This window comes from Ictidomys tridecemlineatus, chromosome 15 (assembly GCF_052094955.1).
Source record: "Ictidomys tridecemlineatus isolate mIctTri1 chromosome 15, mIctTri1.hap1, whole genome shotgun sequence".
Lineage (NCBI taxonomy): Eukaryota > Metazoa > Chordata > Mammalia > Rodentia > Sciuridae > Ictidomys > Ictidomys tridecemlineatus.
This window is the reverse complement of record NC_135491.1, coordinates 56,185,475-56,201,008: the sequence shown is the minus strand read 5'-3', so window position 1 is coordinate 56,201,008 and position 15,534 is coordinate 56,185,475. Positions and strand designations below refer to the sequence as shown.

The 15,534-nt window shown below is 49.5% G+C and overlaps 1 protein-coding gene across 1 annotated transcript in view; it reads right to left on the bottom strand.

Moving 5' to 3' along the window:
• The window catches only part of Cdh13 (cadherin 13), an 854,075-nt gene extending 839,014 nt beyond the window's left edge, over positions 1–15,061 (bottom strand). Inside the window, exon 1 of the mRNA XM_078032736.1 lies at positions 14,705–15,061. Within this exon, the coding sequence (XP_077888862.1) occupies positions 14,705–14,749 (45 nt within the window). The 5' untranslated portion in view covers positions 14,750–15,061. The remainder of the gene's footprint in view (positions 1–14,704) is intronic.
• Positions 15,062–15,534: the final 473 nt, after the last annotated feature.

Sequence of the window (15,534 nt, the reverse complement as noted above, 5' to 3'; positions counted from 1 at the left end):
GGGTAAACCCCAAATCATTCCAGAATCTGCTATCAACTTAAACACAATGACTTACACACAACTAAGTTTGTTCTCTCTCTTTCCTTCCCTCTCTTCTGGGACACTTACTACTTTTAAGTCCTCCAGTAACACACTCCTTTCTCATACAAACTCTGCATTTTCTACCAGCACCCTGCACCAGAGATGCTCCCCCAGATGGGAACAATCACCAGTGAGGAAAAGGTAGCTTTTTTTAATTTAATTTTTAATTTTAATTTTTATTTATTTAGTTTTGGCACTGAGTATTGATCCCTGGGTTCTCTAACAGCCCTTTTTATTTTTTACTTCAAGGTAGGGTCTCACTAAAGTGCTGAGGCTGGCTTTGAACTTGTGATCCTCCTGTCTCAGCCTCCTGAGTCGGTGGGATTACAGGTATGCACTACAGCACCCAGTTTACAGATAGCTCTTAATCCAGTTTTCAAATCAGCAAAACAGAAGTGAAAAGCTCAGCCTTGGTTTCTAATAGGTCAAGTTAGAAGCTTAGACCACACAAGCTCTAGACCACACAGGTTGCTTTTAATGGGCAAAACAAGCAGGAGAGCCGGTTGGCCAGCAAGAGCAGGATTCAGCCCCAGAGAGCCTGGGTTAAGAAGTGGCCCTGCCCCTTCAAGCCCCAAGTTTCTCAGTATCTTTCTGCCCCAGTTTTCTGATCTGTATTTGGGGGATAGGGCCCTGTTACGGAGCAGCAGTGCTAAGGGAAGTGAAGAAGAGCCACTCGGCTCCTGGTGAGCACCTGTAGGTGTATGTGCTCAGGGTTGGAGCATGCAGGAGCCCTGAGCCTGGACTGCCTGACACTGCCCTGCCTGGATTGTTGTTTGTTTGTTTGTTTTGTTTACTAGCACCTTTATTGAGATATAATTAGCATAATATGAAGTCCACCCTATTAAAATACACAATTTTGTAGGTTTTGGTATATTCCTAGAACTGTGTGATCATCCTCACTATCGAATTCTAGAATGTTTTAATCCTCCCCAAAGATACCACATAACCATTAACAGCCACCTCCACTGTTTTCACCCCTGCATCAACCCCAGGCAGCTACTAGTCTGCTTTCTGCCTCTATGGCTTTGCCTGTGTCATGGAATCATACAACACGTGCCCTTTTGTATCTGGAATCACCTGAGTTTTCAATCTAAGCCCCAAAGCTTCAAAGCTGTGTGATCTATATCCGGTCTCCTAGAGTTTCTCCATTTGTGAAACAAAATTAGAATCAGCAGATACCCCCCAGAATCCTTATGGGTACTAGGCATGCCAATTAATACATCAGAGTATTGGGATAGGAACTCACTCCTGGGCAGCACCACACAGACACCAGCCACCATTACTATACTGGAAATTCTATGTTGCAGTTCCCTGTCCTAAAGCATCTGACCCGTAGTGGGAATCCAAAGAGGAGTAGAACACAATAGAGGAAATAGGAAATAGCTCTCACTCTCCTTAGTGCACAGCCTGGCAGGGAATGAACGATTAGGAGCCCAGCACAAATGAGTACAATGAAGTTTTATCATATGCACATTTAACCAATGTAAATCCAGTTCTGCCACCAAAAAAAGAGAAGGAAAAAGAACAATGTAAATACTGCAATTAAGTGCTGTAAAATTATATCTTGTATATATTCTTTATTATACAGTGTGCATTGCTACATGCATTAAACATTTTTCCATATTGATTACAGCAGAGGGTTGCATACACAAAACCACGCATATCGCACTTTAATGGGCAACTTAAAAGATTTCAAGGTTAATGACAACTGTATGCCTTAAACCCTGACTTTATAACCCAACCTTTGAGTAAAATTCAACTCTATTGTGTGTCAACAATAACAATTCAGAATTATTCCAGACGAATTAAATCAACAACAACAATTCAGAATTATTCTAGGAGAATTAAATTAAGCATCAAGAAGCGCACTGAATTGGGCATGAGGCTGCATTGGCTCCAGCTGGCCAACACCCATTTGCCAAGCAACATTCCGATCTTCCTCAAGATCAGAATCTCATTATAAAAATCAGCTGTGTGGGGTGATCATAAGGATTCAGCGCGTGGCTAAATGGGAGAGGGAAAATCATCTCTCCCCTGGATATCATTCCCACCAACAGGCAGGATAGGCCAGGGCTGGGGCCCTCCTGACCTGACACAGCACGTCTCCCTGTCCATGTTTGCTATTGTCTGTTCCCGGCTGGAAGCATGCCAGGGCAGCTGCTGGGTCCATGTTGCTCCCTTCTGTATTCCCAGTACCCAGAAGGGTGTCTAGCACCCAGTGGGCTCAGCCATGTCTGTCGATGAAAGGCGGAAGGAGTGAATGAGGGGAACTGCTCGGACATTCCACTTTTCTCCCATATGCTGTCCCCAAAATACCCATAGTATATTCCTCTGATCTTGACTTATTTGTTAGTTATTAAACAGTAATGGGAATATAGCCCACACCAGAGATGAAGCCCAAAGGTGGCATTCCAGGGCTTTGTCATAGTGGAACCATCTAGTAGGAAAGAGAACATCTGCAGTTAGGTGCTTGACCCAAACTGGAAGGTTTAAAACCCCAGGTACCACCACAACCCCTTCTGTTGTCATTGGCTCTGCTGAGGACCTTTCTAACACCCATAACAGTGGCCAACCGTGTCTCACCCCTGCCCAGGGCATATCCTGGCAGTCTAAGCACACTCTGTGCCTCTCCATTTCTCTGCTCAGTGACCCTCCAAAGCCATGTTTCTCTCCATGACAGCAAAGGAAACCTAGGGGAGCCGATGGTGGCAGGGGTCACCCCCAAGCAACAGAAGATGGGACTGGTTATACAGACCCGAGCCACTGTCCTGCAGAGGGACCGTTCTGAAATGGGTTTGGTGCCATTCTTCCATGGGCCCCAGTGACAGTGGGCCTCAGGACGGTAGCCAGCCCAATGACACGTTCTTTATTGACTTATTGGCTTCCTTTTTTTCTGTCTCACGCTCCACTTGCTCACTTCCAGGCTTAGGGACCATCTTCAAGTTAGCCCCCAGTGCTCAAGCTTTTCTCCAGCACTGCCTGTGGGAACACAACCCAAGGTGCAGGGCCTGATCCAAATACCTTTGGGGATCAAGAAAACCTTAAGAGTTACAGGCCAGATAATTACTCCAAAAGCTAAATTATGACATAGTTTAGAGCTGGTCTCAAAACTATTTTCTCTAGTTAACTACCAACATCCTTTGCTTGAAGTGAATACAAACAATCCAGTGATAGGTGACCACAAAGTAATAACAATGCTCATGGCAACAAAGGCCAGAGATGATGTCAGTCTTCTCTCCTGGCCTCAGCCCTATCCTTCCTTATCCTATTTGTCCAGCTGGTGAGGTGGCCGATGTTTTAGATCAGGGCTCAGCAAATGATAGTATAAGGGCCAAATCCAGCTCCAGCTACTTTTTTAAATAAAGTGTTATTGGAACCGAGCATGACCCATTTACTTATGTATGTCTGTGGTGGCAAGAGTGGCAATATATTTATCATACAGCCCTTTGCAAAACGATGACCGACCCCTGGTTTAAATCACGGGATTTCCAAGAGGAAAATTACAACAACAAAAAATAGAGAATGGGCAAAGGTTGACCAACACCACTTCATAATTAAGAACAAAAATGTTCTCTATTTATTGACAGCTTCATTTCACAAATGGTACGGCATTTCCTAAGAGGTAGGAAGGCCATTGTATCAAAACAAACATCCCAAGGCAGGGTGATGGGCACGCTCAGGACAACATTCTATCTCATTTGGAAGTTGTCTCATAGCACTGTCACTGCAAAAAAAAAAAAAAAAAAAAAAACTCATATTTACTTCTTATTTCTGCCTTTCCCCTGTTAGATTGTAGGCTCCATGAGGGCCATCAGGAAACTACTGCTGCCTTCCTGGGGTAGTTACTGCTTTTGTGCGGAACAGTTGTTCAATGAATGCCTCAGCCAAATATGGAATGAACAGAGCTGGTGCACAGATGTGATCATCCTGAGAGGTGCAAAGGCAAGGCCACCACGGGAGGACCTGGCACATGGGACCATGGGGAGTGGGCACGAGGAGAGTGTCCACCATGGGAATGGACTCCACAAGGGTGGAGAATTCTGCAGCTCTGTGGCTAGCATATGCCACGGTTCTGGGTGAAGTCAATGCACAGTGACTGCAGGTGAACAGCTGCCCTGACTGAAGGCACTTAAATTTAAATAAATAAATAAAATGAAATATATATATACATTTCAAGTTAGATTCAGTCCTGTTGCAATGCACCATAGATGCGTGTGTCTCAATATGGTCACAGGCTGTACATTCCTCTCTTCTTATGGACAAGGAAAGCAGTCAGACCCTACAAACAGCAGACTGCAGGAAGCACTGGCCTAGATGTCAAGCTCCTCCACACCCTGGGGATAGCACTACCCAGCAGCTGGGCACTGTGCTGGGCAGGTGACTGTAGGAATTGCCTGTGGGTTTGTAGCTACAGAAGAGCTACGCCCACTCTGGGTCCTGGCCCCTGCAGCCACTCTTACCTGAGATAGGTGTTCTTGCTAGTGTCAACAACCAGTGTGGGTGGGTTGTTTTGACCCTAGTCACAAGCAGACTCCAAGACAAAGAACACAAAGACCCTGGGCTAATGCGTTTCTGAAGGCTGCAACCATTTACCCAGGCAGAAGGGCCAGGGCCCAGGTCCTCCTTTAGCGATCGGGAACTTGGGGCCGGGGACGTGGCTCAGTGGTAGAAGCTTGCCTGGCCTGCACAAGGCCCTGGGATTCATCCGTGGCACCACACACACAAAAAAAGATTGAGAGCCCAGAAACTCAAAAACTGAGTCTATCCCAAGCTGCCATATTGACTTCAAGAGAATTGTTAGGTAAGTAGGGAGGGGCAGGCATGGACAGGGAGCATCCACGCACTGCCAAAATGTAGAGGCTAATGGACACGCACTGTGTTTAAACCCTGGTCCCAGTCCTAGTGGCTGAGTGACCTTGGACAAATGACTCAGACACTCACAACTTCTTATCACCTACAAAATTGAGATAAGGATAGTGACCCCTTAGCTGTAGTGAGGATTTGAGATGATGTGTGCAACTGTTACCTAGCAGCTGCAGTGAATCCTAGTTACTGGGGTCTTTTAAATAATAATAATAAGTTCTTAAGGCCATAACACACACACATGTACTTGCATGCACGCACGCACACAGACAGAGTGCCCTAATAAAGTCCCTAGAACCAGCCACTGGGCAAATACATCCAGAAGATAAGACCTCACCAGATCTAATGATTTGCTGAAGCACGAAGTCCCCAGCACAGCAATCTTTGGGGACCTACCCATATGGGAACTTCCCAAGAGAACAAACTTCTTTTTTAATGTCTGTGCACGTTCAAACACAAAGTCATCTTGTCTCTTGAGTTAGTCAGATCCTAAAGGCAGGACCTGAGGACAACTTCAGACTCTCAATTTCCTTGGAGCACAGTGTGGGGAAGTTAACACAACCAAAGTGTCTTCGGCACCTAGCAGATGTCAGTCGCTCACTTTTACTCGGTCCTCAAAAAATCCTGCCCTCCCCTTCTTCCTTGCTTAAACACAGGAGGGAACAGCAGGGGGGGAAGTGAGGTCACTTAAGGGAGGCCACACTGCATGCAAATGGCTGGGCTGGGAATCAAACTCACTTCTCAAGGCTGGAGTCTCCCAGCTCTGCCAAGCAGCCCCGGCCCAACTCCTCTGCAACCCAGCGGAGCCCGACTCTGCCGCACTCACTCCTGGCCAAGGGCAGGGCTGTTGGGTTCGTCCATGGATTCCCACAGAGCACCATTCTTGGCGCCTGGTGGGTATTCAAAATTGGGGAAAGAGAGATGGAGAGAAGGGAGTGAGGCCTCACCAGCCCCTCCTTCCATCTAGTTCAGCAACCACCATTTGCTGTTGTAACAATTACTGAATTTATAATTATTTCAACTATTTATTTCCTTGCTTCTTACCAGACTGTGAGCACCAGGGTAGCAGGGATCAGGTCCACTGTGTTACCTCTGCGTCCCCTAAGGGCCTCTGTGAGGGTTGAGTGAAGGACTGAGACATAGGGAACAATCTGTCCACACCCATGCCAGGGTTCACACCCCGACCACACTTGCTCCTTTTGTGATCTGAGGCCAGTTCCTTTAGCTCCCCAGCTTCTTCACCTGCTGAAAGGAGACCACAGTACCTGTCCCCTCCCCCCCCAGTCTAAAATACCTGGTGGAGAGCCTGAAATATGGTACTCAGTAAATCGCTTCCTGGAGGAAATAGGGAGAAAAGAAGCGGAACATCACAGGAGAGCAGGATAGACAAGTTCAGAATCTGTGGGACCATGGAATGCAATGACACTATTAACTAACTGCAAAATATGCACAATACCCATGAAGGCAAGTAAGTAGCACCCTCTGTTTTTCATACATGAAACTTCACTCAGTGACTGAGTTTTCACGGGAGCCCACTGCACAGCCATGAAATCCTGAGAGAGAACCCATTTCCCTGAAGGTGATCTGACCTTGGTCACCTGTGAGCATAAACCCAGCATATTAGGTCTCCCTGCACCTTAACCCCTTTATCCATCTGAACCTCAAGATAAGCTGGTCCAGATGAGATCACTAAAGCTGCTCTGCTGGAGGTCACAGTGTGGGTGAGAGGCAGGTTAGAAAGAGGGACCAACCATTCATGGTGTGGAACAGCCAGTTAGTACCAATTTGCAAGAGTACGTTGTTAAAATTTTAGGAAAATTTTAGGTTAGTAGGTTTAAATTGCCCCCAGCAGGAGCATTTACACCATAGAAATTGGCAAACACTACGAGTCATGTGGTTGTGTCTTGGTTTGGGTTTGGTGTGGTTTTGTTTTCTAGAGACAGAGCTGGTTGTTGAACATTTGCCAGCATACCTCTGCCTGGCACCCAGTTCAATATTCTGCTACCAGGCTCAGAAGTGTACATGTCAGCAACACTGTCCCCAGCACCCTGAGAGGAAGGCTTGTTAGCATTCACAAAGTGATTGCGGAAAGCAGTGGATCATTATTTGCTTCATGTAAGAAATATTTCCAGTGCTGCTGATTGAATGTTCAAGAAACGATTAAAGGGCTTGGCAATGTTTCTCTCAAATATATTTTGCATGAAAAGTCTCTGAGATTGGTTAATTACAGAGGCTGTGCATAGGTCAGTCTGGGCAAGGGCATTTTCAGGCCCCCAGAGTACCCATCTGGATGCAGGCGTAAACTGGTTCTGTTGACTACAGGCCTCTCCCAGGAGCCTGGCGAATACTCTCACAGGCCCTCAGCCCACCTGGGCTGCTTACTTGGGTAAGTGGCTCCAGCCTCCTTCCAAGTGGAAGAGCCAGATCCAAGCATCCTGAGGGCCTCCTCACCATCCCCTCCCATCTCCAAACCAGCTACGCTCCAGCCCTGGCAGGGGCTCCACTAAACATCTCCATGGCCTGGCAGGAGGCTTCTGCCCAGCTGCACCGTCACTGCAGAGTCTAGACTCCCCTAGACTCCAGCTAAGGCCTAGGCTGGCTCCTGCCTTCTATTGATACTCTTATTCCAACCCATTGGCTGCATTGTAACCTGGGTGACCTTTTCAAAGTGGAAATTGGATCATGTCACTGTACACCCTCCCGCTGTGGCCTTCAATGGGTGTCCATCACTCTGGGACAACACCAAAGTCCTTGCAGTGGCCAACAGAGACCTAGCACCTCGGGCCACCCCTCACACGATTCCCTGGGTCGAGCTGTCTCCTCACCCAGCCTGTGCTTCTGCCTGAGGGTCCCTCCCCCACCCCCCACCCTGGATTGGGCCCCTGTCTGTACATCCGGTCAGTGTGTCAGGGAAGTGTCCAGGCCCTTCATCTGGATCTGATGCCTTTCCTATGTTCACTCATTTGCTCGCGTAAGCTCAGTGCCCATCATTTGCCAGGCACTGTTCTGGGCCCTGGGGATACAGAAGTGAACAATTTAGACAACATGCCACACAGAGCGTATGTTCAGTGGCGGGGGAAGACAAAGAGCAGACAAGCCCGACACGCAGAATGCGCGGCCTCGCACCAGCGTTTCCTGCCTCCGCAGCAGTTGTCTTGGTTTTAAATTATTCATTAATTGATATTGATCCCCCTGCCAGGCTGAGCCCCAAGAGAGGAGAGACTGAGTCTGCCTTATCAGCAGCTGGACCCTGAACACACTGATGGTACCTGGAACATAGTAGGTCCTCCACAAATATCATCGAGATTTATTGAAGTCTTATGGTCTGAATTTCTCTGAAGTCAAGTTGCTTGTGTGCTGGGGCCAGGAAGGGACAATCCCCAAGGCTGAACCCCTCACCCACCCCTTTGATAAATCTTCCTATAACCTGTTTGATTGTAATTTTGAGTTAGACCAGGGGCCAGCTAAGTTTTTCTGTAAAGGTCCAGATAGTAAATATTTTAAGCTTTGGGGGCCAGACAGTCTCACTGTGTTGTTAGGCACAAAGCAGCCATAACAATTATATAAACGAATGGGTGTGGCTCTGATCCAGTGGGACTATTTATAAAAACAGGCTGCAGGCAGGGACCAGCCCCAGGCCATGACTTTCAGCCTCTGCATTAGATGACCCCAGGTGTCCCACAGCTATGGCAGTGAAGGCTGAACCTTTTGGCCTAACTCAGATACTGGTTCTGGGCTGGGGTCCAGCAACTTCCTGCAGACCCCTGCATCCACCCTCGGAGGGACAGAGAGATTGTCACAGAAACTCAAGCTTCAGGCGTTTGTAGCCATCTTCTCCTTCCAGCAGCATACAGCATGGAGGAGCAGTTCCCTCCCACCTCGGAGGCAAGAGACACTGGTCTACAGGCCCCGAGAGGCAGAGATGAAGGCTGCCACATTCCTCTGAAGGTCCTCAGGCTCCTGCAGAGGCTGAGCTCATTTCCGGGCCCTGCCCAGGCATGTGGCAGGCTGCTGTCAGCTGAGCAGCTGCCACCCTCCACCCCAGCACGTCCTGCGTCAGCCTGGAGACACAGGGTCTTTGTGCCTCTGCAGCAGATCAGGGGACACTCCTTGGTGTCTTTGAAATGAGACATAACATGTCAAAACGTGCCTGTTGCTAATGTTAATTTTCAAGAATTTGACTTCTGTTGGCAACTAGCAGCAGAAAAACAATCACCTTTTTCTGGATGTGCATGCAGATCCATTTGCCCTGATCTTTGGGGCCTGTAGCGTGGAAAACAAGTGTTATCTGGGGCTCACCTGCTGGAATGGATGAGGCAGACAGATTAGTCCAGTGTTTATAAAGCCAAAGAGCATTAATTGCAGCATTAAGGCAGTCAGTGGAACCGCAGCGTGTGTTAACTTAACAACAGATACGAAAGCATCACAGGAACACACTGGAGGTGACAGCACCCTAAGCATAAGAGTGCTAGGTGACAAAGCTATGATGAAACATCCTCCTGCAGTGACAAATGCTGTGTATAGCTCAGTCCTACCACGGCCCCTGCAAGGCTAAGCAGACTAAGTTCCTGTGAAGTTCTGATTAAGCCCATCATGTGGCAAGCCACACTCTTGCAATGACAATGCCAGGGTGTCACCATGCCCCACGGGTAGCCACACTCTTGGTAGAACACTATACAGTGGGCAGGAGGGCCTCTCTATCACATCATCCCTGAGGTCCCTCCACTGCTGGCAAACAGGGCTTGCACTGACCCCAAGCTGCAGAGTGTCGCTTGTCCATGGGTAATTATTGCATGAGAAGCAACGGCCTGGTGCTATTAGTCTCAGGGAAAGGGCAGTCTCTTGGCTGTGTTCTTCCAAAGCACACATCAATGTAGTTCAATCACAGGAACTGAAAGGAGTCCAGCCCCTTCCTTTACAAAGAATCTATCACTGAGAATTTAACTGTATCAATTCGATCAAGCCTCATCACTTATGAAAGTAGAGGTCCAAACTCAAATGGCAATAGGTTCAAGTGGGCAAATTCAGTGAGTACAGCGGGCCAGGGTCCTTGGGAGTGGTGGGGACTGTGCAAAATACAGAGGCATGTCCCGCCTAAAGGGGGCAGAAGTGGCGCAGCTCCAGCCTCTAAGGCCCTGTGGGAGCGCAGCCCTGGGGCTGCCTGACCTCCTGACGGGTTAAGAAGTGCGAGAGACCTGGAGTATTTTGTTTTGTCTTGCTTTGTTTTAATGTATAATTTCCTCCTTTTCAAGTAAGATACCTCCATGGGCTAAAATTGACCTGTGACCACTACTTTGCAACCTCTGCCCAGAAGTCAGAGTTGCAGAGTTGAGATAGATTTGCAGCAAGCAAAGACTGAAGGCCCCTCTGCTAAGCCAAAGGGTGGCCACACTCACAGGCCTGCTGGGTTGGCACTTCAGGTTGGAAGTGGGTCTCCTCCTTCCCTAACCCTAGGATATGGCCACCATCATTGCCTACTGAAGGTGCAAGAAACCCTATGTTCAGCCAGTCCCTGTGTCTATGGAGGAGACAGGCCACTGGGAATTATTGGCATTGTCCCTCGGGAGGCCAGATTCTTGCAGGCGTGTGGACACCTTGCTGACAGCTAAATGGAAACAAGGCCCAAACCACTGGTCACTTGATTCGATTCTGTCTAACTGATTATTGTAATTGGATGACAGACAGGTATTTCCTGGCGCCCTGGCTCAGGACTCCCTCTCCTGGGTAGTAACCGACTGGGGAAGATTGTCTCCTTCACAGGGAGAGCTGTGCCTGTCTCTGTGCTGCTCAAGGAATAAAACCAGATCCAACCAAAGCCAAATGCCAGGAAATCTCAGAACTTCCTCACATTTCACACTGCATTGTCTACAAAGGTCTTTGAAATCTCCCAGCTCTAATGCTCTAAGGAGATGCAGCATTGAAGGGTCAATAGAACAGAACCAACCATCCTAGGGAAAAGGAAAGAAAGAAAGGAAGGCGCCCAGTGGAAAATGACAGGACTTCTCGTCTGGGGGAGTTTATGGCAAATAATCTGGAAAAAGGAGAATAGTTTTATTTTGATGGAGCTGCTACTGTGAAGTTCTTTAAAATATAAGCTGTAGATTCAGAATTTTGAAATGCTGTGGATGGAGCCCTCTTCTGGAGAAAATTTTCAACAGGTATTAAAACAAAATCAAAACACCCGTGCACGCACACACACACGTGTGCGCACTAAAATTCTTTGGGCTATTTAGATGATATGACTTTCACACAGGTGTGAATTGAATCCATAGTTTACTTTTTTCTTATCTCTCACAAAATACAAATTATCTGAACTCCCCCAAACAACTGTACTTTGGAGAGGAAAGAAAAGAAGAATGTCTTCAAGAACCTAGCCATGCTTTCACCTATGGAGAGAACTTCAGGTTGAGGGTCAATTTACACATCCATATGCTGATACTTTCAGATAATGCAGTTAGTGGGCACGTTGGTGTGTTGACGACTTCACTGTGACATGCAGAATATACTTATACAAGGAAATCGATTTTACTTAAGGGAAAACCCAGGGGCTAAAGATAGGAAGAGGGAGAAGGGAGGGGCAGAGTAAGGGAGATCAGCTAGGAGAACTCTGAGGCTTCCAGCATAGACTGAAGAATTCCACAAATCCAAATCACATATTAGCCCTGCAGTTTATTGAATCTCTTTTGGGACTTGCTTCAAAAAAAAAAAAAATGTTCAGACATGTGAACTCTGCCACTCTGATTCCTTTGGCCACTTGCATCTCCGTTTCCCCAGTGCTTTTGAAATCTTCAAAGCTGCCGCGTGGTGAAGGCAGAGGATGGGCAGTAAGTGCTCTCCCCAACTCCCAGTCCTGTCACCCCATCAGGAAGCTTCTGCACATCAACACCACTCTTGAAACACAACACGTGAAGATGCGGAGTCTCATTTAAAATCCTGAAAATCAACATTCTGACTCCAAGAGAAACTCCCCACTTTAACTTGAAATCTCAGAATTCCATAGAATGTTTTTTAGTCACTCCGCAGTGACTGCTCTCCAAACCTGAACCACTCCCTAAAATCCTGATTCTTGGGGGATTACTCATGCATTGTCAGGACTTTGGGTTACTTGTAAGTGCTACCCGATGGGAGCCAGAGGAACTGTATTTTACAGTGGAATTTCTAGCTCATGCCTCTTAATTTGTTTCACACTCATTATTGGAGCGAGATTCCAGAGGCCACTTCTGGGATGGGCTTTCCCAAAACACCCCAGGGAAGAGGTGACTGTTTTCCTACTTTGCCAGCTTCCAGCCATTGTTGCTTTCAGCTCCTCGATCCCTGCCCAGCACCAAAACTTACAGCCCAGCCAATAAGCCTTCAGAGACCATCGGTGGAAAAACACACGGGCCTGCCCGAGCACCACCAGGGCAGAGTGACTAATTTGCTTTATTACATTGTTTTCCCCTTTCTTCTGTTTTCTCTTTGCCTCGGGAAAGTTTTGTTTTTGCTTGTTGACTCAAAGCTTCCAAGGCTTTCCCTGCTTCTCTGTATGGCACACAGAGTGCTGCACTCGAACCTTTTGCTGGCAAACTCAATTGCAAAGAGATTTCCCTGTGAGGTACTATGCCACCAGGACAGGATACCAATGACTGTCCTAATGTGGACATTTGCTGATTATGCCTAACAATCAAAGAGAAAGGAACCCCTCTAGACAGGTGATTCAGTCCCCTTCTAAAGCAACTGAGTGAGGCTTTGGAGCCCACCTCTGCCAGCCAGGGCTCTGGGTGGGTACATCCACCTGCTGCTTTGCAAAGGGCACCATGCACCTAGCCCCTAGTCTCAGGGAACTATCACACAATGTCTTGCTCTAAGGAAGCCAAAAGGGGAGGACTGTAAAGTCCTGGATAAGGCTGTGGTAAGTGTCCCAGGGTGACCAGACTTGTGCAAATGCATTACCTAGGGCATCCTGTTGAATGCAACCCTATCCACCCAGCACTCCCAGGAAGAAGGTACATTATCTCACTACAGAGAACCTGAAAGCTCAGAGAGGCTAAGCAACTTGCCCAGGGTGGTACCACTAGCATACGGGAGAAAGGAACCCTCGAATCGTTCTGTCTGAGGCATGCTCTGAGCCACCTTGCTAACTGGGATATATGTACAATATATAGCTTTAGGGATAGCTAAGAGTCCAGGAAGTCTGGAAAACTGGTACACAGCCAGGTATAGGATCCATGGCAGGACTGAATGCTACAGGGAGCCCACAAACATCAGCCACCAAAGCCTTGGAAGAAGAGGAGCTTAAACTGGGCAGTCTGAACAGTGTGACCCAGTGACCAGGGGAGAAGTCAGTGGCAGGAGAGTGGCTCAGCAGCCAGGCACCCTACTCTGCACCCTGGCAGGGCCATCCGCAGCCACCCACTCCTCCTGTGAGTCGTTTCCATGGTCACTGCATTCCTGGGAGGCTGGCCCATTTCCCAAGTCATACCCTAACACTGACCCATCATGGTCCCCCCTTAAAAGGCTGCACTAGATCTTCTCATACCAGCCAATCCCTGCTGGGACCCTGGCTTCCTTCTCAGCCCCAAGTGCACTCGTGGGCCTCCTCCTCTGCCAAGCTCCACACCCATTCCTGCACCCCGCGGCGCACCTTTCCACTCCTTCCTCCCAGGCTGGCCCTGCCCTTGTCTTACCCACCCACTTGTAGGCTGCCAGCTCACTCTAAGTCCCAGAGGCAACCAGGGCCGTTGGGGACTGGGTCGGGGTGCTCTGAAAAACCAGAGGGCCCTGAGTAGGGCTGGGTGTGCCCCTCGGCCACCAGACCCTCGGGCCTGGCTGGAGTACTGCTTTCCTGCACACAAAACTTCCCGAGATGGGAGACGCAGAGGCGATCGCGATTGCGGAGGGCCCTGTCTCCTGGTCCCCTCCTAAGCGGCAAGCCCTGCTCCCGCCGCAGCTCAGGGAGGGTTAACAGGCAGCTGCAGCCCGGGTGGGCAAGGCTTGAACTTTTCTCTGCGCTGCGCCCGCCCGCCCGCCCGGGGAAGGCAACAGAGGCGGCCGCCTGGGCTTGGCCGGAGCTCCAGCTGGCTGGACAATGGGGGCGCGGGGGGCTGGGGCCTGCGCCCTGGCGGGGGACGCGCTCAGGCCCTTCCGGGCCCGGGGTCTGAGACCCAAAGGACCCCGATGCGGGCGCGGCCAGCGCCGGCGCCTTTGAGCGACAGCAGCAGCCGGGCTGCCGCGCTGGGCTGGCTGGAGGTGCCTTCCAGCTCGCCGCGGGCTGGGCGAGGGGACCGGAGCCCCGGGAAGTCGGCGATGCCAGCTCGGCCTCTCCAGCCCGGCAGCCGACAATCCGGACCCAAGCGGCGCTTCGGCGGCTTGGCGCTGGTCAGGGGGAAGCACGACTCGCTAGAGTCGCTTCCAACTGTCTTTCTCCAGTGCACGAGCCTCCTCCTCCGGAGGCGAACCAAAGTTACCCCAGTTGATGGAGGCGAGAATGTCGCCCGGGCTTGCAAAAAAGGGACCCGGAGCGCACTCATTCTTTCCCGAAACGTACACACACACACACACACACACACACACACACACACACACACACAGAGGCAAGGCGGAGTGGGAGGCCAGGGCCGCTAGGATCCGTGAGGATGGGGATGACCTCCCTTCCGAGCCCGGGTCTGCCTTCATTGCCGCGCCCGGAGCCCCCAGACCCCCGAACGCCCCCTCGCCGGAACCGCGCTGGGCGAGCAGAATGCAGAGACCGGTGCCGAGCGCCCGGGCTCCTCTTCCCTACCTGGGACAGCAGAACGCACAGGACGAGCGGAGTTCTCGGCTGCATTTTGCCCGACTAGAAGCGCCCGGCGGCGTTTTCATTCATGCACGCGGCTGCACTGAGCATATTTTCCGTGGGAGCCAGGCTTTGAGGAGAGGCTGTGCCTCGCCAGCCAGCCAACTTCCCAAATAGATCAGCGGCAGCATCACGAAAGCATTGGGTAGAGGCTGATGACCAGGACCAATGGCTTTACAAGACGGATTCCTTCATAAAGCTCCCTCGCTTTGCATGGCAGATACAGGCGAGCACCTCGCGAAGAGCGAGCCCCTCGCAGGAGGCAGCACGTTTGCTTTTTTTGGACTGTGGGGGCCCAGCCTCACAAATCACGCTGGGGATGCCAGCCGATTCCACTTTGCCAGAGAATGGAATTGCACCAGGGACCGGTGGCCACTTCCAGCCTGGTGCAAAAAGATTCTCTTTATTAAAATGTTAATAAGATCCACTTTATTTTCAATAAATCAAATAAAATGACCCCAGCAGTTCCAGCCCTGTCTACACCAGGGAAACCTTGGCAGTGGATTTCTTTTTCTCTCTTTCTTTTCTCTCTCCCCCACCCCAAATGTGGCCCAAGCCATGATGGTGTCTGGTGTTTCCCTGCCATCTCACAAATCACAAAGAGGACAGATCAATTCTAGCTTGCAGGAAAAATCCATCAAGGGGCAATAGATTTTATTAACTACTCAGGTGAGAGTCTGACCGGCTGCCTACTCCACAAATGTGCATCTGGCACCAAAGCTGGGGCTGTGATTTGAGGACATTTTTTTTTCCCTATATGGATTGAACTTTCACCT